Below are 25,125 nucleotides of genomic sequence, written 5' to 3' on the forward strand. Positions count from 1 at the left end.
CTACACCTTCGTGGCATGAGAAATGAAGTCCACAATCAACCGTCAAGTTGGTAGCTTGTCACATTTGTTGCACCAACACTGCAAAAGTGCAAGCATGATAGAGCTACAAAACATAGTTTCAATGCCCATGCAAGCCAAATGTAACCTAACACATTTTGTTGGGAAGCTCCACGTCACTAAAAGATTGTTAGCATATTCTCAAGGCATTTACCTACACAAACGCAAGACTTTTCAATTGTTGCCATCTAATAAGCAAAGCATAACTATTTGAGCCTTGAATTTTAGAAAACTTTTGCTTTTTAAACTTTTTGATAAACCTCATAATTTAAACATGTGGACTATGTTCTAAGTGTCATCTTCATGACAACAAAAACAAATGGCAATAATCAAACCAAGAATTTACTACACAATGTTTTAAAAATCCTAAGAAATTAATTACTCAACAATACTATATATGTCCGATTATTGACAAGCCTATAGGTTCTCTCTCTCTCTCTCTCTCTCTCTCTCTCTCTCTCTCTCTCTCTCTCTCTCTCTCTCTCTCTCTCACGAGAGTACAATTGCCAAGATATAAGGAACCAGTGGCATTGGCCATTTAACCTTAACCTATAACTAACCCGTGAATAGGAAAGCTTGTGTAAGCCATCAATAAAGAATGCCATACTAAGATCATACATATTTAAGTCTAGATCTGCAAAAAAACCCAGACCTGGCACGTCTGAACTTGGGCAATGTCCATCTGCAAATTATGGTTCTTTCTATGTTTCATATTGAAGGAACTTGCCACCCCTTTGAAGGCATGTAAACATGCATAGTAAGTTATTGTGACCTTGAACACGAGCTAAAAGTAGCCTTTGAACATTGAACACCACCAACCCATCAATTCAATCAAAGGATATACTAGCTAGTTACATGATTTATGTCATTTTTTACCTTCAAATTTAGCATAGCTTTTCCTTTAAGGGGCCATAAAAATGTGAACTACTTGGCAAAAACAAAGTGCCAAATACAGCAGGCCACTGCTGTTATGTTCAGATGATACAGCTTTGTACATGTCAACCTACCCTGCTAAGACCATGAAGTGAGTTTTCACACAAAAGATCATTAAACTTGGCTATTTTCCCTCAAGAGTCAGTCTATGCACATCAACACAAGCTGTACTGCAATATTGGTATGAAAACCGGAAAAATGGGACTTTCCCTGCCAAAGAAACACCACAGCAAGAACAATGACCACTAACATCAGAAGACATCACGTTAGCCGTATTCCTGTGGCTTCCATCCAAACCATGTGTCATTGAATGTATCCTTTTCTCAGCAGCTGCAGCACGCTTTTCCCTTTCCAGTGCTTCTGCTCGCTTTACAGCCTGTAATGGAAGCAATCAAATAGATTTGCAAATTAAAATCACAGAATCCTAAGAAACCAGTAACAATGACCACAAATGTCACACATTTGAATGGAATGACAATATTCAACACTGTAATTGAGCTGTTCTAGGCTCCTTTACAAACAAAGGATTGCATAGTGAAAATATACCAAGTTTTGGGACTGTATGTTATGCAGTTCAAAACTGTATGGCACTCTTTTTGTGATTTTAATCGTTATTTAAAGTTATGCGAGGATTGATTCCATTGCAAGGAGCCAGGAGAAAACCCAAGACCACACTACTTGAAGCTCTTGTAGACTCCCACGCAACAAATAAAGAGCCAAAATTCATGAGCAAAAAACAGGTGGTGCAAGATGACACGGTAAATCAGGAACACACAGAGGCATGGCATATACGGTTGTGCTCACTTTAAGGTATTTATCTGATGACATGGTAGATCAGGAACACACAGGCATGGCATATACGGGTATGCTCACTTTAAAGTATTCATCCTTCACAAACAAAGGATAGCTTTGTGAGAATATACCAACTTTGAGGATTGATTCCATTTAAGGAGCTCAAAGAAAACTGAAGACCACACTACTGTAAGCTCGTGTACACTCCCACACAACAAATAAAGAGCCAAAGATCACGAGCAAAATAACAGGGGGTGCAATATGACACAGTCGATCAGGAACACATAAGAGGCATGGCATATACAGGCATACATTAGAGTATTAATCCGATGACAGTAGATCAGGAACACAGAGGCATGGCATATATGGGTGTACTATTAAGTGTTTATCCGATGACATGGTAGATTAGGGACACCACTTTAAAGCATTTATCCTACCAAGAAACCTACACCCATTGTGCCTTTATGATAGGGCTTTGGAAGGATCGCAATATTTGTGACAGTGTAGGAAAAGTTGTTTCATCTCAGACCTAACACATCCTTCATACTCACATGAGGGGCCAAAAACATCAACATCCTCCACCCACATTCAACAACAATAAACCATCAAAGAACAACTCACAATGAGAAAATATACCTCCAAGTAAAAGTGGTCAAAGAAACTAGCCTTCTAACACCAACTCCAATGTAAATAACCCATCTATAGACCTACTCCAGATCTTAGGCTTTGCTCTTTCAACTTCAACAACACCTACTCCCAATCTCCTTCAAGCCCCTCTACGTACTCCTAGGCGAGTAAAATCTCAGTCTTGGACACATCCTCCTACTCTTCTCGTGCTCTCCTTTCCTCCTTAGCTTGGACTCCTCCAAGATTTATGAGGCTCCACAAACTTCATCAGCTTTTTCTTTTATTGAGCATTTGGGATTTTATGAACCATGGCAGAGCTATAAGCCTATTAAGGCTTGCTTTTATGGCTGTTGTGTACTGATCGCACATTTTATTCCTCTTGCAATCGATGATCGTCTCTGAGATTTCCCATCATCCCAAACAGCATGGTCTGCTCTATGTGAGAAATTGTCACACCTCTCCAAGTTTAGGTTGACAAAAGTAGTAACCCTAGCAATAGCGGAAACTTGGCATTGCGATCTCATACATGTCAAGCTGCAATAGAGACCATTGTACAACATGCCTATAACCACAAGGTCATACCCATCACTACAGTCACAACACTTAATCTATCCACATGAAATTTGACCATGAACCGCAGATAGATGCAATGAATGTAGCGAAGGATCATAAGAGCATCACACAACAAGCACATAAGTCATTCAAGTGGGCCATGTGCACCTCTGCATCCTTCACATTGGCTGAATTTCTAGCCATAATCATACTTGATTGCTTCCTCTTTTCACTAGTCATGTGCTTCGTACATTCCTTAATGATATGTCCCATTTATTTCTTCTTCTTCTTCTTCTTCTTATATTTATTGCTATAAGAATCAGAATAAGGGGCTGTAGAGTGGTCAACCCAAGACTGCTTCTCTTGCAATAGCAAAGAGACCAACTCATCAAGAGAATATAGGTTTGCATTACCCTTTGCCAACAAACGAAGAGCAATGGCAAAACTTTTATACATCTCCAAGAAACCAGCCAATACGCAACACAAGTGATGCATTAGAAATTATCTCGTCAACATTTCCAAGTTGTTCCTAGGCCAATAATGTATGAATCAACCGAATCACCCTCAATCATGTGCTTGATCCCAAGCTACTTACACAAATAGGAAACACTTGCCTCATTACGGACCTAATAGAGAGAAGGGTCTTATCTGATTGTTCGGTTCTAGTGCATGATCACATATGTGGAATAACCTGCTTCTTGCACAACAATGTAATCAAAGGATGTGCCTTAACATCCCTCTCCTCACATCTCAATTGATCTATGGTGGGAGGAGTTGGAGCTGATGACCCAATAGTGACAATGGATGGACTGGATCATTCTATATTTCTTTGAACCACTCCTGGCCTAGCCTCAATACCAAATACATAACCCCACAACTACTTTGCAACAAGTGCATGTCTCATCATATATGCCCACACTGGATAGTTGGTTCCATCCAACTTATAAAGTCCCTAAATATGTTTAGTAAGTCATTTTGAGTTACCATTGCTTATTCTTATTGTGTATAATTTATCATTCCAACCAACTGCTCTACAAATAACTTTTGTGGGTGTAGCACAAGCAAAAATGCAAAGCGAAACTCAAAAACTTGCAATTTTCAGCTAAAATGACGATATCAAAGCTGAATGTTGAAAAGGGTACAGCCAATGCGATCTGAAACTGCTTCCAATGTGCCCAAATATAATATAGGATGTCGAATTAGGCCTCAATGTCAATAAATTCCAGCAAATTTGAAAAAGCTCCAAATTTTGGTGCACCGATTCAACTATGACAAAGACTTCAAAGAAAGAGGATGATACCTCTTCTACCGAAGAGAATACTAATGTGGAAGTTTCAACTGTTCTACTCCAGAAAGGGGCAAGTGTTCTAGCCCAAAGTGTCACTAAAGAGAGATGGGAAGGAAGAACTAAAGAAATTGAACAGTTACTGATTGCTAAAACACAATATGATGATAAGGAAACCCTAATGGATAATGAAATGAGACTATAGATCTAATCTTTAGGGCAATGAACATAAACTTACAATGCACACACTATTCAATTCAACAAAGAAAATAAATGACACAGAGAACCTAAGAGCTAGAGCATTCCTGCACATCAGATGACACCAGATTGGCCCCTGAGGTGAGCACCCCTTATAATATTTCTTTAATATTGAAGATGATCCTTACCACAAAGTTCAAACCACTTGTGACCTGCCCATGTGATCAATGCAGCTATCACAAACCAGCACTCTTTTTGCTCTTCAATGGACGAAATTCACTCTAACTACTATGTCCTCAATCGCTCTCACTAACTTTGACCAACGAGCTTTGAATTTGTCTCAATTACATGCTCAAACTAGTGTGTCTTCAAGAATACATAGTTGCAATCACTCCAATGTTCAACAACATGACATTGAGAAATGCGTCCATGGTCTATCATTGCTGTCACACTGCAATGGACGAGGAATTTGCACAAATCTCGATCCCCGACCAATTAGATTCGTCGAATGAGCCCTAATTGTCAACAATCTTAAAGCTTTGCCCTGACCAAATGCACCTCAATTCACCATCAAATTGAAGTACTTCATACCTGTAAACCTGCTATCCATAAACCCTAATCTCAAGCATGAATTTGCCCCGAGAGTGGATGTTGAATTTAGTACTTTCAATGGCTGGAAAATCTACGTGCATGTCTGAATACATTTTCCACAATGTTTGCCCCAAATCTTCAATGATTTGACAACCCAAAACAAGGGAGAAATTGGGGGTTTTGGTTGGAATGTCTTAGCAACCAATTCCACACCCAAAATTACTGATTTTTACAAACCCTAGCCATTGATCTACTCTAAACAAAAAGCCCTAATTTTGATCTACTATAAAACAGAGCTTGCACAACCTAATGTCAATGGCGTGCACGAGGATTGAGACATGCAATGCTGTGGTTCGCACAGTGAGAAAAAGTGAGTGTAGAGTACACAGAGAGAGAGAGAGAGAGAGCACAAGACTCAATGTGGGTACAGTCTCCAAGTACCACTCTAGGTTTTTGATAATATATATACAGTACATGTGTAAGGGTGCGTGCACACCCAAACATCGTAAAAGGCACGATGACCCTTTATTCCCAACAACCTCCCACGTAAAGGCAATGTGCCTAAAGGTCGAGGAAATAATCAACTAAGTCTATGTATATACAAAGTTGAAATACACATATACTATCCAACCACCATCATCTGGCGACAATGAGCAAACCGCTCTGCTAAAAGATCCTTCGTGAGAAGGTTTGCAAGGCTATCATCGATATGTACCTTGACAAGCTCAATGCTCTTGTTGTCAAGTACATCCTTGATAAAATGATATTTCACCTGTATATGCTTTATCTTTGCATGAAAGACAGGATTTTCGTGCTAGCATGATAGCACTCTGACTATCACAGTGGAGGATAGAAACCTCTGTAATGCTAAGTAGCCGGGCAATGATCGGAAAACGTGGTGCCTACCAACTGCTCAATTTGGCCTCCACGAGAGCCTCCCCACTCTCCCACATAAAATCTGTCCAACCGCTCCAGCAGGACTCCACCTATCCGCCTATATCCCCAAGAGAAGTCCAACGACCTCTCCCTCCTGTGAAAGGCAGGGTCTCTCCAAGCATCACGTGCTCCGACTGCAAGCAAAAAGACCTCCCATGCCTCCTGCTCCTCCCCAGCCATGCCCTGGTAGTTTCTGCCTCTGCCCTGCTGATCCTCCAAGGCCTCCAAGTTGTTGAAATCTACTCCAATGATCCAAGAGTCCACCTCTGGGAGTCCATCTGCAATCTCCACCCAAAACCTGTTGCGTGCCCTAACCTCCGTAGGGACATAAACATTGAGGACTCCAATGCACAAGTGCCCAATATCCAATCTGATCCATAGAACCCTTCCTGCCACTATCGTCCCGCGGTCTCGTACACAGGCGGTGAGACTTAGGCCAATAGAGGTACATACACCTCCACTCCTACCATGGGCACCTATGGCGTACTCCCAGTAAGTGCCTAGAAGTACCTCCCCAACCCACTAGGCCTAGGTGGGGGTGAGCTTGTGCTCCTACAAAAGCAAGATATTGATCTGTCCGGCAAGAGCAAGCTGCAACTCCTGCCAAACAATCAACTTCCTGGAACCATGTGCCCCACTGTAGTGGAGACTATTCACATTCCAGGATGCAAGGTGTAAGCTCATGGGGAAACATGTGACTGACTGAACAAACATCTGTTCGGTATGGATGCTGCTGATGAGAAGGAGAGACTGCGAGGCATGCAAGTGCGCTTTGCCGCCGGTCTGGATGGTGAACTCCAATCCCCCATAGTGGCCCTCGGCCGGACCATAGGGGTTATAGATGCTCCAGGTGGTACTATCAATGCATCTATCAGCCATGCTGAGAGTCGTGACTCTGTATACTAGTAGAAACGGGCCACCTGTGCCGGGGGCCACTCGATCACGTCCCTCGGAGCTCTCCATCGTGGAGGGGCTCGAAAGATAATGCTCAAGTGTGGACCTCAGCACCAGCCCACCAGTTAATGTCCATCATGCAACCACTCCACTGTTATGCAAACAATGCTAATCCTTCATCTCCCATCCACTGCGAGATGTGATCCACCACCTGACTCTTCAACTCCTCAATCTGTGTAGTCGTCCACTCCCTTGAGTAGAAGGACTGAAGAAAAAAGGTGTAGTTTGGTCCATTTGATGGTGCTAGTAGATGGACCTTGCCCCTCGTTGACTTACAAACCACGAAGATCCCCACCTCTAGAGATAGTGGGAACTCTCCACGCTCCGCAGCTCTCAGGTGCGGAAAAACTCCTGTAGCAGCAGTTGTGCCTATCTCGGGAAGGTGTGGCAGGTGGCAAGGGCGGATGAGCTGGTGGCTGTGTGGAAGGAAAAAGACCGCTGGTGTGCGAGGGAGGTAGATGTGTGTAGCTCATCACCTCCTGTGGGAGGAGGAGGGGTGGGTCTGGGGGGAGAATGAGGGGACTGTGGGAACTCAGGCGAGACAGTCTATGGCGTGGGTGGAGAATGTGGAGGGTTGCGGTCCTGCCAGGTGAGATGGACAAAGGGGGCTATGGAGCGCTCTGCCGAGGGAGCATCGCTTGCCCACCTACATCCTACTGACGAGGCTGGGTCTGAGGAGTTGGCTGCGCCCCTCCCTGCCGTCTCCCTCTCTGTCATCTTTGGACCCGTGTGAAGCCGTCAACGTCTGCCTATAGGCCTGTCGACGGAGCCGCCTTGGCTTCGAAAAGCGTACAAACTACTGCCTGATGCCCAAAGTCGTGGCAACGCAGGCACTGCCTTGGTTGCTCAGTCACAATGACCTGTTGCCTAAAGGAGTGTCCGCCTACCTCAATCTCTAGGAACTGTGGGATATTCTTGACCTCTTTCACTGCCACCCATACCTTTGGGGCTCCTGCTATTGTCACTGCATTCGCGAAAGATGCGAGAAGGATAGTGCTGAAGAGCCATCCAAAGTCTTCCACCAACTGGTGATACTCAATCGCCATGCCAAGGAAAAGAAGGGTGATCGGGTGCCAAAGAAACCTGTTGTGGAGTGCAAACGCCTCCACAATAAAGTCACTGTACCAAGGGACCATGTATATGACCCCCTTCGTGGACGCATATGGTGAATTTGCGAGTAACTCGCGAGCTACATCCGTCGAGCTGAGCCGGATCATGAAGATGCCTTGGCCCAATAGAACTGCCTCCACGATCTGCGTTGTGCCGATACGTAGCGTGGAGTGAAGCCGATCCCGAAGCTAGGCCCTGGCTAGGAAATGTCCTACTACTTGACCATAAATTGTTGTTTCCATTAGCTCCAACTCCTTAGCTCGGACGGCTAAGAGTTGCTCCTCAAAGAGGACTACGCGAAAGGTGTTTGACTAGGAGACACTCGCTGAGTACGCCGGCGTCTGACCAGAGGTTTTCATTGCGCGTCCCTTCTGAGAGAACCTACCTATAACGCTGCTGTGCTACTGGAGGGAAGAGTTGCTACACGGGAAGGGAGCAACTTGGAGAGGGGTGGAGTGGATGGGGGGTGTCGATGGCAGGGGAAGAAAGTTGTTGTTTTCAATGCCGGTGGTGTCTGTCTGACAGGGGGCTAGGCCTCAAGGCGGGGGTGGGGGTGGGGGAAGGGAAAGATAGACGGCAGCGGCGGCCAGGGGAGAAGAAAACGGGGCTGGGGCAGGCGGGACAGGTGCGGGGGGGGAAGAGGGGGGGAGGGGGAGTGTAAGGCTGGGGGGCAAGGCAGACGCAAGGGCAAGGCAGGGCAAGGCGGGCACAAGTGGAGCAGAAGCGCAGTCGGGGGCGCAGGCAGGGGGGACTGAGCAAGAGCTGGATGGGGCAATGGCAACGTGCCGCAAGCAAGAGGGGGCTCTGGCGATGGCGATGGGGAGGGAACAACGGGGCAGGCACGATGAATCCGGTATGAGGTGGCGCGATGATCAGACGAGGGTGGAGGTAGCATGCGCAACGTGACGAGCTAGAGCTCAAGAATGCCGTACTACTTCAGTGAAAAAGGTTGCTTAGTGTTGTAAATCAGCTCCTTCTTTAATAAAGCTAAAGAAATACCGAAAGAGGCGACAATTTTGGGGCCAATCAGATGTGCATTGTCCAAGATCAGTAGGTAAATTTGTATTTTCAGATTTGCATTAATTGTTTGCTGTTATAATTAAGTTGTAATCAGGGATTTACCACCCATCCATGGAAGGAAGGCTTGTTGCATGAATCCATTGCCGTGATTTAAACTTGGGTCACCTGGGTGAAAACTTGGATGTAGCCTATGCAAAGATAAAATATGCACTTCAAAGATTGCAAGAAAAGCAAAAGAGAACAGTTGATCGCCACAGCCGTGCTTTGCAGTTTGCAGAGGGTGATTATGTATTGCCGTGTTTTGAAAAGACAAGGCTGAAAAAGATAAAGGGAAGAGAGAGATTGTATTCGAAGTTGAGTATGAGATACTATGGGCCCTTCTAGGTGTTAGAGAAGACTAGCGATGTGGCATATCGGCTGAAATTACCTCCACATTGGCGGATACACAATGCCTTTCATGTCAGTTTACTGAGGCCGTTTCGTGGTGATGTGCCTAAGGATATGTCTGCTGAAATTCAGCTTGAGGTTGAGAAGCTAGATGAGATTTTGGTACCTGAGCAGATTTTGGCACACAATGAAAAAAAGGTCAAAGGTAAAGTTTCCAAGAGGTACTTGGTGAAGTTTCAGAATTATTCACCAATGGATGCCAAATGGATGGAAGAGGATGACTTGGTAGACCATCCTCAGTTGTTGCAGCTTTACCTAGATGGCTTTCAGTTAGAGTCGACTTTAGTTCGGGATGCGTCAGGTTCAACAGAGCAAGGGTCCCGAGTATTGCCTGATGCTCAAGGGGAAGGTAGCACTTCCACTCCTCCAGTTATGGACAGCTCTCGTATGTAGTGGATCTCTGATGTATTCAGCATACATTCAGGGTACTGTAGCTAAACAATATGTTTGCCAAGATCACTATTCAATGTACTAGTCACTATGTTTGGTATGCAGATCGGTATGGTTTTCACTACAGCTCTGAAACTGTACATTTGCACCCATTATACTCAGGGTGTAATCAATTATGCTTGGCATGGCATTGGTTATGCTTGGTGTAGCATCAGTTAATGATCATCAAGGGCTGATTATCGAATGTTGGTTTTCAGCGTATGTTCATTAATATTCAATGGTATTCAGCTTAGTTTTTTATCAGCTTGAGAGCCGTTTATGGTCACTTTTTGGATCAGTTGTACATCAGCTTTTGCATTGATTGCTGTACAGTTTTTATAATGAGTTTGTGATCAGTTTGGAGTCACATTTGCAGTAGTTTGTGATCAGTTCTCAGATTAGCAAGTGATCAGTTTATTATTAGATTATGCTCAATTTTCAATGGTTTACATCTAGTTCCATGGACAACAGCATATGTTATAATGCCATTGATGTTTTAGCCATGGTTTATGCTTGGTTATGCTATACTATGGTTTGGTTTTGCCAGATGAGTTGAGCTCATGAGAAATGAACATGTCACATGATAATCTGGCAATGTTGTTGAGATTCTTTGCAAGTCTTATGCTATGTTATGTTGGCTGGTAATTTTCAGCATATGTTGGGCATATGGAATGGTTGAACAGCAGGGCGTAATGTTGTGTTGACTATGATGCCCTATGGGAAATTCCAATGTAGTACTATGCTTTTGATGCATTTGGTAGTGCAATTGAGGACGATTGCAAGGATTTCAAGGGGAAGGGTTATCGTGAGGACATGTATTTTTGAAACCTCACTTAATATATGGATTAATTTTTAATCACATGATTCAATAAATGTTGCACACATGAGGTGCAACTGGGATTAAAGTAAATTTATGAGCCCGAGACCCAAAGAAATCACGAGATGTCAAAGGCAAAAGTTATTGTAAGTTATGTTGCATATGCACTTGATGGTATCTAGTGCCAGTTGTTGGCCTAGGTCATCCACTTGGCCATAAGAGTCAGTTGGTGACACTAGAGAAGTGGCGTTTAATGGCACCTAACGCCAATCTGATAGTCAAAGATGACGCAATGACACTCGGGAATAAAAGTTGCCTAGCCAATTTAATTATTAGCCAGTCAGATTATTTTTCAAGGTACCGAAATAATTATTAGATTAATTTTCAATGTTTAAAAGTTGAAAATTAATGTTTAATTATAAAAAATGCTAGAAAAACCATTTGGAAAGGCTGCCACTTGTCAAAAATGCCCAGCAAAGCTTGAAAAACGTCTTTACAGGCTGGATGGAGGCATATTTATAAATTCAGCCTATAAGAGAGAGAGAGAGAGGGGAGGCTGCTGGTCTGATTTGCAGGCATTGGAGGACCTTCTGAGGCTACCAAGGGCAGAAGAAGACCAATCAACAGTAGGAGACAGCATCTACAGGCTGTTGAGGCAAGGCAGCGACAGTAAATGACTGATTTTCTTCAGTTCTTTGCATTTACATGCTGTTGTGGCACGGCAACAGCTACACTTGACTGATTTTCAGTCATTCTTCGCGACAAAACTCTAAATTTTCTCTCTCTACAACTTTCCCTCTCATCTCCCATTCATTTCATAGTCTTGCTCCGAAGATCTCAACATTTGAACCCTTGGAGGCTGAGAATTTGCAAATTTCTTTGCTGTAAACCCTAATTTACAGCAGAAATTAGAGTTTAGCAGCAGCCTTGGGAAACGTGCCAAAAATTGAAAGCTCTAAGACTTGGATTCAACAAGGCTGAAGGTGAATTTCAGCTGAATTCAGGTGGAGGACTAGCCAACCATTGAATTTGGGGCATTTCCATCGTCCATGAAGTGGATGAAGGCCAATTAAGTGCCCGAATCAAGGGGCAAAATAGATTGAAGACTTGCTGGTCACTTTGGACAGCAAGGGGAGTTGGAATACCAAAAGGAATTGGGAGAATCCCATTGTAAATCAACTTCTTCTTCAATAAAACTAAAGAAATACCGAAAGGGGCACCAATTTTGGGGCCAATCGGGTGTGCATTGTCCAAGATCGGTAGGTAAATTTGTATTTTCAGATTTGCATTAATTGTTTGCTGTTGTAATTAAGTTGTAATCAAGGATTTACCACCCATCCATGGAAGGAAGGCTGGTTGCAATCAAACTTTGTGTGGTACCGAGAACCATAAGGATATGCCCGTACTCGATCTCAAGAGTTAGCTCCATGCTGACCAAGGGACGAAGAAGATCCACCTTGTAATCTGAGAATACCACCTGAAAGGAGACCTTTGAAGATAATCACGAGATAGGAAGAGCTGTAGAACCAGAAACTCAATCTCGGGAGAGAAGCCACTAGCTCCGTGAATCCATGTTGGAAGGAATACGAAGGCCTAGCCACCAAGTAGCTATTGAAGACCAAAGGGCCACAATCTAGGTAAATCCTCTAGATCCTGGATATGAGTAGAGGAAATGACTGCTCAAAGGAGAGCCACTCCTCAAAAGTGAAAGGTGGTGATATGTGAAGAACTTCATGGCACATAGGGTCCCTCTCTAAATCGGAAGGAGTAGAAGTAGGAGCCCCCTGTGAAGCTGGAGAAGAACTAGAAGCCCCCTCTAAGGGCGAAGTAAGAAAATCCCCCTCTAAATCCCTGTCTGAGAGAGAAAGGGAATCCAACCACTCTAGGCTCACGAACTACGAAGCATCTAATGAAAAAGAAAGTGCCGCCGGTCGTGCAAAGAAGGTATCTGGGGCTCAGAAAAAGCTGGAAAGCATCCAGAAGTAACCTCTCGAACCTGAATGGAAGAGGGTGGGGAAGAAGGAGGCTCTGAATGAGCCAAGGGTGGGAAACAGTCGCGAGCTCTGAGGAGAGTGGACTGTGGAGGAGATGTGGGCCGTGGAATCCACTATACTTGGAAGTAGGTGGAATCCACTATACTCGGAATCCACTATACTCTAAGAACTTCATATGCAAAAACGAGATTCTTTTCTGAATGGAGAGTGATCAGCAACAATCGCTCTGCTGTAAACAGCTGCAAACTGCAAGTGAAAGACTAGAAATAGCCACCAGACTGTAGATGACAGCAAGGGACAACTGAGACTGTGATGTCCTCCGCAAAAGGGGTGTAGGCAGTGAGCTGAAAACACCTAAAACCCGCAAAAACGAGATTTTGATGCAGCAGAAGAAGAAGAGAAGTGGATACTGAACCCGCCATCGGTCTTTGTCGTTACTAGAGTGGGGGATCTTTACCGCTGTTTGAGCAGATCCCGCTCTGATACCATGTCAAAAGATGACATATCAACGAGACACTAGGGTTTACGGAGAGGAACACGGAGTGAACTCGGCAAACATGGAGAAGAGAAGAGAACATGGAGTGAACTCGGCAAACATGGAGAAGAGAAGAGAAGAGAGAAGAAACTCTGATGAATGGAATGATGAAGTTCCGAATCATGGAGTGAATGTGATATAAGGGGACAAACTATATCTAAGGATGTACTTACAAACATTATAGATTTGCCTCAAAAGTCTGCATAGAAATTGAGCTAACCAGGCATGTTGCTCCAACAAGTGCCGATCCTCCACTATGGGCAAGTGTAGAGTACTCCTTTAATGCAGCGATTGAATCTCTTTTACTAAGCAAATGAGCCACATCTCAATACAAATTGGGGCTACAGGGGGTGCAAGACCCAAAATTCCATGTTTTGTTATTCTTGTCTCTTAAGAGGATCTCCAAATGTCAAGGAGGGATGAAGGCACAACATAGAGAGATTCCTCCTTGTTGCTTACCCAAGATGAGGTGTGCCAAGTTGTGGCACAAATATTGACTTCCTCTTCAAAGTGAGTAGGAGGTATGAGAAAAGAGTACTCAACATTTTCCAAGCTTAGAGATGTAAAGAATTTCAAAATTTGCCCTTGGCTTAGGGTTTTCATAAATGCAAGGAAACTTATTGATTGGGAACACATGCTTCAACACCGTCCTTGAAGATTCAAGCCAATCAACATGCATTTGTTCATCCTCTTCAATGCATTTTGGTAGGTCTTAGCGATAGCTTTAATCTTGGCAATGGTTGCATTTGGATCCAAAAGGTAAGTTTGTTAGACTTCTAGTCAATCAACTATATCGAGTTGCAATACCATAGCTTTACAGTCTGAATCATTGGCCAACATAGAAGAGTCAACGAATCAATAACACAAATTAGTGAGAAAAAAATATATAGTAACAGGTTACATGTGTCAAGCAACCACCTCGATTTATTTTCCCCTTCCCATGATGTGCAAGGTAACTAGTTTGAGGTTGCAAAAGCCATAGAGTGATCCTAAGAGTGAGTAGCAATGATCTGAGAATCTCTAAGTGTGTATTCAAGGAGTCTGCAGCAAGTATTGAGTTTTCTGAGTACAAAAAAATGAGTTGGATGCATTAGAATGAGAAAGTGCAAGGCTGAGAGAGGGCATTCAAAGTTCTCAATGTGAGACTGAGGAGGTAGCCGTGATACCATATATAAAGGGCTAGACAAATGCCTATGCCCAGCATATGATGGCGAAGTGAGGGTGAAGGCGTTGGGTAGTGGCCGTTTTCAGCTACGGTGTAACAGCAGCCCCCTAGACCACAAAGAGAGAGAGAGAGAGAGAGAAGTAGGGCTCACGGGAGCAGCCCAGCATCACATGTGAGCCACCATGATTTTTAGGCAGCAGCATGTTTCGGTGAGAGCTAGAGCCTTCAAAGGCTCAAAACCTTACAATTATTTGAGTTATGTTTAATGTCGCTCCTTTAAGGTTACTACCATAGCCTTGATCACTCATCTATTTTAAGCATACTACTATAATTAGAGAGAGAGAGAAAGAGAGAGAGAGAGAGAGAGAGAGAGAGATTGATTTTATATGGAAACTGCTTATAGGAGGTCTTCAATTTGGGGATGTGTTGCATGCTAACAAGGTCTCACATGGTAGATGTATCCTTTGTACTACATGTGATGAGACACTGATTCATCTCTTCATCTCCTTCCCTCTAGCGAGACAGGTTTGGAGCTTTGTTTCCCATGTGTGGACCTCGGTAACTCAACAACAGACGCCCATCCGTTCTTGGGCCTTGGGCAAGATGCCTTCTTTGTCCACTTTGAAATCACATCATCCCTACCTCTTCCATTTTCTCAAATGGACAGCTCTCTAGCATATATGGCGCACCCGTAATGCCTTTATTTTTTATTCAACCTCAGGTATCCATGGTCATGTGGCCCGTATTTGAGCATTACTATTATGGAAGATCTCTTCCATGGTTTCAGCAGACTGGGTCCTCACTGATGTGGCTGCTCCTTGGCTGGATATTATTTGCTTTACTCCTATTGTACCGCGTGCATGGTATTTGTGTGCTATGTTTTGGTGGCCTTTTGGCTTGACTTGTGATTAACAGAATTTTTGTGCCTAGCCAAGTGGCTTGATGTAAACACTCTTATTTAATTTAAGCTCCTTCACAAGGAGAGAGAGAGAGAGAGAGAGAGCCAGAGAGAGAGAGAGAGAGTGTGTGTGTGTGTGTGTACACGCGCGCGCGTGTGTGTGTGTGTGAAAGAGATTTTTCACTAATGTATGTAAATGAAACAACATTCCACAGAAAACTTGCATTTGTGAATACAAGAGAGAGAAACCTATGTTACCTAAATACAAAGAAGTGAAGATGTGGAAGGTGGAAGGAAGTGGAGGTATAAAAGCAAACAAGCAAGTGATTAGATTATTTTTTTCCTTAGGTAGGAATACTAAAGATGATGATCCAACAGATGTGACCAGGGAATGGGCAGAAGATAGTATGGGACAAGCCAGGCAAGGGAACAGCCAATCCAAGGGTCAAGGGTTCCAAAAGCGTATTTATCCATTCATAAGGACTCAGACTACCATTCCCTATTTCTATAATTTTTCCTATCTTATCAATAAATATTCTCTTGAGATTTCTGGGTTCTCCTTCATTAAGACTCATATTTGTCTTGTGCTCCAACATTCTTAAGTGGTTCCTTGACAAGCTGCTTTTAGAGTACTAAAAGCCTTGGTATACCTAGAATTGCAGAATTATTTATAGCTCTGATTGCAACTTGTTTGGCTAATTATAATGCTGACAAGGCAGCTGATCTTAATACAAGGAAGTTTGTTATTGAACATCATTTTTTCCTCTAATCTCTAACTTGCGGTGAGTACAAGGCTTATTTTTCACTGTGCAGGAGGCATTATGGCTTTTACAGTCATCTTCTAATTTAAAAATTTGCCTGTCAAAACTTTTGTGACAGTCAAAATGCAATCAGTTTTGTAACCTGCATGGCAGGGACCTTCAATCTGCAGAAGGTCTCAAATGGGTACATACTGGTAATATACACATGCAGGGGGATGAACATTGAGAAAGAGAGGGCTAATGCCCTCTGCCAAGTACAGAAATTCTAAGAATGTAAGTACAACAGCCAGATGACTGACTAGAATAGATGACCGTAGGCTGAGAACCAAGAGCAGACTAAATCCCACTTTTACACCATCTAAACCCATGCTTAGCATCCAAAAACTTTGGCACATTATGGATAATATCTAGTAGCCTCTCCCACAAGATTTTTGCTCATAAATTGTCTCTTTTGGTCCTATGATAAAAACAAGTAGCAGACGCATTTGCTGCCGAGTCTAGAACTAATACTAGAGGAAATGGGACACTCCCCCAACTGAGCTGAAAGCTGCATGATTGATACCTGGAACTCACTAGCACTGGTACCATTACTAGAGAAGAGAGCTAAGTCAGTTCTAGCAAGCCATGAGAATGATGCCGATCAAATGAAGAATGCCTTGCGACTGCAACATTTGCTGCAGTTCAGCAGCCTCATCCTTGCCATCTGCATCTCAGTCTGAATCAGGATCTGGAGAGGGCAGGGCTGGCTAAAGAAACAGATGCACAACCTCCTTGGCCTTGGGAAAGGAAGTTGCAGCAGTGAAGCTTGAATGATCTCATTAATGTGCTTGTGGGGAAATTTAAAAAGCATATGCACAGTCTGAGGTCAGGTATTCTGAATGACTGACTACACCACATGATCCGTGTCATACAAACAACCCCGATCGTCAAACCACGAAGACATACAGAGATTCATATCTACATGCACCAATTGAGGCAAGTGCATAAGTCATCTGTGCCTATACTTGGCACCCACCCTCATGAAGCCCGACTTTGGCTCATGTGGAGAGTTCACAAATGAACCTTCCATTATATTCACCAGTGGAGTCAAATGCATTCGGCCATCTCCACCTACACTCGCTACCAATCTCAAGGATACCTTCATGAAGCCTGACTTTGGCCTGTAGAGAATTTACAAATGACGCTCAATAATCATCTACTTAGCTGTGGCTACCTCAGCTAGACAAGGGGAAGAGAGGAACTGCGCCTGACAGGTCTGGAACCACTACAATGATGAAAGATAGCACAAATACCCCAAGTGCAGAAAGACACTCAAGTCAAATACCACTGCTTCACAGATAATCACAGTCTTCCAGGTGTTGACTGCAGCTCGAAACAACATATAAGGATGTTCCAGATGGTGTTTCATCATTCAAACATACAAATTTGGTCTCCAGTTTGGATGAATCTCTCTTCTTTCAGAGTTGCTTTTGTTTTTGTTGTGATGAAATGACATCATATGAGATGCAAGATTGCTGGTATTTCCAACATCTCAATATAAGCTTCTCTTCCTATCACTCCCTTAGCAAAGCTGTGGATGTTCTGGCATATAAATATCAACAACCATGATCATCTGTGAATTGCCATTAGACAAACCTATGTTTGTGTTTTCCAGGGTCAAGGTTTTATGGCACATCTAGACAGTGCTGCTTGCACTAGTACATGTTAAGCATTTGTACTTTCTAAAATTATCTTTCACAGATTGATTGTAAGACCAGCAGAATACATGGCTTTTGGTGAACCGTTCCGTGCACCCAGAAAAACACATTCTTTGACTTCACAACTAATACATGCAGATATGACTGCCGTTTAATTTTCAGTAGTTGGCCTTTGACCTATGTAATGCTTGTAAAGTGCGCTTCAAGCATCGAATAATGGTATTACATCAAGATATTGATATTTCTGAAACAAGTACAACTACTTACATCATTTACTGCAGCACTGCTGGTCTTTTGCTTTGCTTTTAAAGATGGTCCAGCCAGATCCTTCTCTCCATGGCAAACCAACTCAGAAGCTAAAGAGGCCAACTGCTGGGAGCTCCCATTTTGTGCCTGTTGGGAACAAAACATGACTTAGTAGGCAAATAAGAACAAGTTGGTATGGAAAAACCATTGCACCCAAAACTTCACATTGAAAGTCTGAAAAATGCTTGAGTCTTCAACAGCATATGCTGGAAGACAAATGCTTAGCATTCCATCGACAATCAGATATTGTAAACATTAACACTCATTCACTTCCTAGCACTCTATGATATCCATTTTAAATTTGTAGCATTTCAGACAACGTGAATACCTGAGCCTTTTGTTTAGCAATTCTCAGTTTCTTTTGTTCCTTAGCTTTAGCCTTCCGCTTAGCCTCCTTCTCAGCCTGGAATCAAATAGACCAAATTAGTAAAGTAATCAACTTAATCCACTATCATTTACAGTGTACGTTAATGAAGATGATGGGCAGTTAATCATAGAAATCTGTATTAGAGATGGGTACTCAATGTTTAAGAGATCATAAACTTTAACCAGAAGTGATCTGCACAATATACAGCATGATTTTATGTATACTAAAGCATTGTGATGAAATAAACCCTTTCCATTATGAATCTTTCTTGTGATCAGATATCCTTTTAGAGCACATGTTTAACAGTTTGGAGGAAGCCTCATTTTAACCGTTTCTAGCAATCCTTGGTTTCAATGTTGGAGAATTTGAGTTTTGACATGCCTTGTAGTTCCAGGCCACAACACCCCAAAGAAGGCTGTTGGTCAGGGCAAGGTAGTCAAGCAGACTAGATGAGTCGATCACAATAGAACCATCAACCAATAAATAAGGGTTCTAAAGTACTAAATCTTAAAATATCAGATATTGGCACTCTAATTGAGAATTGTTAGGTCACTCTTCACAAGTGCATGCAAATGGTTCAAAATCTTTGTGTCACATCAATAGAAAATTCAACCTGATATTTTGTTATTGTCCGGGATTAAAGGTGTCTAATAAAATGTTTCAAGCTTCAGCAGAGGGCATTTCAAATAGATATGTCGTGTAAGTATCAGTATTTTGCTCTTTGGACATAGTAAAGTTTCATGGCATGGCCAACTATAATGGTTTTCAAGAAGGGGTTGACAAGCTGAACTAGTCAGGTCATTCCATTATTGCTCCATAATGAATCTTTATATGTGCCCTACCATTAGAATAAGGAAAGAATTTGATTATATAATTAAACTTTATCAAAAATGTTAATTGAGATGAACTTTAATTCTGGTACCTCTAGCTCTTGGCATGGTGACCATTGCACTAGGCAATGAAGGATTTGACGTCGGGTATGCAATAGACAAGTGCATAGGCTATGTGATACAAGGGCAAGGCAAAGGAACAAAATTCAATGTGAAAGTTTTATGAAATTGAAAGTTTGTGCCTTAGAATTAATTATATTTGGAAGTTTCAACTAGTAAACAACTCAATTAAATTATAAAGCAGCCTCGGTCCAATGAATAGATTATTTATGATTAATCATTCTAATTAATTAGTCATTTGATTTTTTAATTAAGAAACAATTGGTTACTCATTTAGAAAGTTTATCTTGGCTATTTGGAATGTCTTTCTCTCTCATTTGAGCAATCTAGGTTTAGGACAGCCATTATACTTTTCTTTGCTACAAAAATTGCAGGTTTCAACCATGGAGCATAAGCTATTAGCATGTATAGAGTTAAAATAGCATTTACTCTTCTCCTCTCCACATGGAGAATACATTGGGCATCTCTATAACTCCATTACAGCAAGATATGTTGTTTTATATCTAGATTTTATCAAAATAACTTATTAGAGCACAACAATCTGATATCCTCTCTTCTCCTCTGAGATATCAAGCCTTGTGAGAGAACTTTGACACAAAGAAAGTGATATTTTGCTAGTTTCATCATGAGAAATCCCTCAATTTGTGAGAGGAACAGTATAGGACATTTATCAAGCCAAATGCTTTGTGAAATTGGGTTCAAATATTGGCTATCAATTTTTAAGGTTTGGCAGGCTAAAGTCTTCATATGCATTTTTGAACACTTTACGGTTGGTTGAAGCCAACATTAAAAGATGACAAGGGCATTGTTCATGAATAATTTCGAGAACACATAAATAATCTTTAAAAATACCAAAGGGACACCAAGCTTTGGGGACAAACAAGTGTCATGTGTAGTGCCAAAGCACTCTCACTCCAATTGAATATGGACATTTCTTGTTGAATTTACTATTTTGTTGAATTAAGTGTTTGCTAAAATGTGATTTGCTGCCCTTTGGGTTCCCGGTTTTTTGCCACAAACAGAGAAAAATAGAGCTGAATGTAGGCCAAAACTTATTCCACTATGAAGATAAGACATAAGCAACACATCTATTGGATTAAACGTTACAAAGAATGATTGCCTTTGAACTATCATGTATTAGAACACAAACTACTAAATAAGAAACTCATATACACCAAAATGTCTTTTCTACTATGTTACTTTTTGCTAATACCAATCTTACCTGCTTGGCAGCTTGCGCTATTTCCATTTCCTCAGTAAGTGCACTGGGCACATTCGCTCCATGCCAATCCCAAAGTTCTAAATGATTTCCCATAAACCTACGAAATATGTTCCTCGTCTCCCTGTCACTGGCAACTGTGTAGGGTGTTCGCCCCCGCACATCTTTAACACAAGGATCAGCCCCTTCCTCCAGCAGCTGCAAAACAAGATGAGTGTTTCCTGACTTGGCTGCATCATGAAGAGGAGTTGATACAATTCCTGAAGTTGCATCAGCCATGCTGCTCTTCTGAATTGGCAAAGTCTCAGGAGTCAAAGATGAATCCCTGATAGGAACGTCGGTATCTTTGTGTGACCCGCACGTGTCTTCAGTAATGCTAAGCAGACCGCCACAACCTGATGAGTTCAATTCATCTGATATATCTTTGTATTTGAGCCTTTCATATTGAAGAGCAATTAATTCACTGAAAATACGCTTAGCTTCCTTGAATGTAGGCCGTCTCGTTGTGACTGGAACATGGCGTACTCGTCTGTCATTTCGGTTTATGGGAGCATCCTCTCCACGGAAGAAAACATTACTATTACTAGAAGGTGCGTGCACAAAGATGCATGAAGCTGTTTGAAGGTAGCTCTTCCAAGCCATCAGTACCTCTTTAATCTCCTGCCATGCAGATCAGTTTAACAAAGGCAAAAGAATATTAGATGTGCCACTCATAGAAAAACGAGCAAGCAGTTTGTGCTTAGTACCTTTCATCAAATTAATTAACTTGGAATAACCATACCCACTTTTCAAGTATAAAAGAACAGAAATTTTACTCTTTGCAAAAGGCCTTCATTATGACGTCGCAAAGAGGCACCAGCCGACTTAGGTGCTCTTCCAGTTGCATCTTTTGTTGATTGTTTTCCACCAGCCTTAGCCCTTACTACATACCTGCAACCTGGCAAACTTCAAATCTGTTTTATCTGGTTTATTTTCTCACTTCAGATATCTTCCTTGAAATATCCCTAGTTGACATCATTGTTAACTATGTGAATAATCAGAGAAAAATGCAAGTCACCTATGGTGTGTTTTGTGAGTAATGACTGATCCTTTACAAGCATCAAACACGCAGCCTGCAAAATGGCCTCCTCGTGATAGTAGTATAACCCAAATAATCTTTCTGTCGTCAGCTTGGCCATTGTCCACAAAGCTTCTCAATCTGTGCATCAATTCATCTTCTGTCAAATCAAACCCCTGTTTTTCATTCAGCGACCTGGAATCATCCATCCCTCTTATAAGTTGTTCTTTGTCTCCCATCAGCACACACCTCCAGACTTGCACGAGCTCATCACCATTTTGAAGAAGTAAGGAGATGTGGCTCTGCCTTGTCAGCTTACGAATATTGGACAGCTGAGATTGGCATGCGGTGTCAGTGTCACTAGAACCATCCTCTTCATCTGAGCCAGATATACTTGAAATGTCATCATTGTCTAGTTGTTGTCCATGCACTAATGCCTCAAATTGTTCCTCTGTCACAGCTTCTTTTCCAATTAGCCTACGTTTGACCTGTAGTTGAAGCAATAATTTTGCATGCCATAAATTTAAAATTTGAACTTGCAAATGTCATTGTTTGAGAAGGTAGATCAAACTACAAAATTGAAGAAAGACTACAAAACACATGAAATCAAATTGTCAACTGTTTCGAAATGTTGTCATAATCATTAGCATAAATGGAGCATTTGTCCTATTGGAAACAAACATACATGCAACTTACTTACGAAAGTTTTCCCTCTTTAAAGAACTGTAAATGTGATTTGTACAATAAGGTTTATGTCATACATTATATTGAACTCTCAAATAATATACCATTCTCAACTATAGAGATTCAAGCAAGAGAGCAAAAGAAAGAGACAATATATGTGGGAACTCCAATAGTCACAATGTGTGACCAACCTCCCCTTATTCTATTGTCATGTAAAGAATAAAGAATAAAGTGACAATGATGGGCGCCTGCCACCTATAGTGTACAGGTGCAAGTACAATGTAAAGAGTGAATACAATGCAACTAAGGCACAAGCGCCTCTACCTTCAACAACCTTCCACTTAAAGGCAAATGTGCCTAAGTGAGGATTAAAAGAAAAAAGAGAAAAGTACAACATATACATAAAGTACAACAAGATAAGAAAAGATGCTATCTCATCCTATGCCCATCATCTTCCTAAGAAATGCATATCGTTCCACTGGGAGACTTTTAGTGAGCAGATTTGCAAGATTCTCATCAATCGAGATCTTAACAAGCTCTATTTGCTTGTCCTCAACTACCTCTCTGATAAAGTGGTAATGAACCTCAATATGCTTGGTCTTCGCATAAAAGACCGAATTACGTGTCACCAAAATGAGAAATGAACTTATGAACTTAATAATTTAATTAAACTTCATGAAGATTTTTAATCGAAATGAACTTTAATTCTAGTATCCCTAGCTCTTGGCATGGTGACCATTGCACTAGCAGTGAAGGATTTGACATTGAAGCATGCAATGGACACGTATTCGAACCATGTAGTACATGGCCATGGCTAAAGAAACAAGGTGCAACATGAAACTTTCATTAAATTGAAAGTTTACACCTTAGAAATGAGTCACATTGAAAGTTTCGTCTAGTAAACAACTCACTTAGCACAAGTTATTATATAGACCCTGAGCTAAAGTTTCACCCAATGAGTAGCTCACTTATGATTAATGACTAAGTCATTAATTAGACCTTAATCAAGAATGTGATATGATTAATTGATTACTCGTTTGAAAAGCTTATCTTGGCTATTTGGGACTTCTTCTCTCTCATTTGAAAAAGTTCAAGTTTTAAGTCACCTACTCTTATCTTTCTTACTGCAAAAAATTACAAATTTTAGTCATGGAATGAGTGTATAGCATAGATGGAGTATGAACAACAGCCAATTTTTCTCCTCTTGACCTAAGGATTCCATTGGGCAACCTCATAACTCCATATACAACAAGGTATACGCTACTTTTTAGCTAAATATCAAAAAAAAAACCTTATGATAGCACTATGGGCTGCTTTCTTTTTCTTCAAGATCTCAAGCCTAGTGTACTTTCCGAGCAATCTTGTCATGAAAAAAGCAACATTCTCACAATTTTCTCACGAGAAACCCCTCTTATTTGTGAGAGGAACAACATGGAACATGGGGACTATGCAAGAGGGTTATTTCAATAAATGCTTTACGAAATTGGGTTCAAATGCTTGCTATCATTTTTAGGGTTTGATAGGCTGAAGAAGAGTTCATTCACAATTTCGAACACTCTACAGCTGATTGGAGGCCAACAATAAAAGTGTCAAGGCCATTGTATGCCCGTGGATCAATTATGTCACCAAAAGTCACTAAAATACAGCCATTTGTAACCAATTTGAAGCATATTTTAGTAATCTAAAGAAATACCAAAAAGGACACCAAGCTTTGGGGCCAATAGGTGTCAATGTCTGGTGCAAAAGCACTCTAGCTCCAGTTGTGTGTGGATTTTTATTGCTGAATTTACTGTTAAGCTAAATTGAGTATTTACTAAATGTGATTTACTACCCTTTGGGTTTCCAAAGGCCGGTTTCATGGTTCCAAGACATCACCAACTTTCTAAAGGAGATAAGCTTGTAGTCATCTTGAGGAGCAAACCCATGCATTTCGGTTTGTTGTAATTCAGTTACAACAAGGTTTATACTCGCTAAAAACTACGTATAGAAAGGGGCAAACAGTAAAAGATGTCACATAACAGTGGTGGTAGGAGTGAGCAGCAGGAATCCCCTCTTGAAAGGCACTCAACACATGGTTTTCAGTCTCCAAATGCTGAAAATGCTTTTGGACAACAAGTGACTACCATCTTCTAAATCAAAAAATGCACATTGCCAAAACATGGTATAATAGCAATGTGCTTGGTTACATTGAAACATATATGGATAATTGTACATTGGTAGTACATGGAGTAATAGTAGCATGCTTGACAACTTGAAAATATATATAAGCAACTGTACATTGACAGTATGTACAATAATGGCAATATGCTTGGTTGCTAGAAAACACGTATTGGTCATTTAGTATGCCGTGTTGGATTTTAATTGCGTGCAATTGAGGTCGCTTGCAATATTTCAAGAGAAGGATAGGTCACCAAAATGAGAAAAGAACTTACCAACTTAATAATTAAACTAAACTTTACAAAGATTTTTAATTAAAATGAACTTTAATTCGAATACCCCTAACTCTTGGCATAGGGACCATTGCACCGGCAGTGAAGGATTTGACACTGGGACATGCGGTGGACAAGTATATGGACCATGTGGTACATGGTCACGGCTAAAGGAACAAGATACAGCATGAAACTTTCATTAAATTGAAAGTTTGCACCTTAGAATTGAGTCACATTGAAAGTTTCACCTAGTAAGCAACTCACTTAGGGCACTTAAGTTATTAAACAGACCCTAAGTTAAAAGTTTTGTCCAAT

At 41.5% G+C, this 25,125-nt stretch overlaps 1 protein-coding gene across 1 annotated transcript in view; it reads right to left on the minus strand.

The window, feature by feature from the left end:
* Window positions 1–613: 613 nt before the first annotated feature.
* The window catches only part of LOC148025083 (zinc finger protein-like protein), a 57,301-nt gene continuing 32,789 nt past the window's right edge, over window positions 614–25,125 (minus strand). Inside the window, exons 2-7 of the mRNA XM_087694784.1 lie at window positions 21,698–22,185; window positions 21,456–21,570; window positions 20,644–21,300; window positions 18,433–18,507; window positions 18,066–18,191; window positions 614–1,366 (exon numbers count right to left, since the gene is read on the minus strand). Coding sequence (XP_087550910.1) covers window positions 1,115–1,366; window positions 18,066–18,191; window positions 18,433–18,507; window positions 20,644–21,300; window positions 21,456–21,570; window positions 21,698–22,185 — 1,713 coding nt within the window. The 3' untranslated portion in view covers window positions 614–1,114. The remainder of the gene's footprint in view (window positions 1,367–18,065; window positions 18,192–18,432; window positions 18,508–20,643; window positions 21,301–21,455; window positions 21,571–21,697; window positions 22,186–25,125) is intronic.

This window comes from Lygodium microphyllum, chromosome 15, assembly GCF_053477565.2.
Source record: "Lygodium microphyllum isolate KBCC chromosome 15, Lygodium_microphyllum_v1.1.10, whole genome shotgun sequence".
In the NCBI taxonomy this organism is placed as follows: Eukaryota; Viridiplantae; Streptophyta; class Polypodiopsida; order Schizaeales; family Lygodiaceae; genus Lygodium; species Lygodium microphyllum.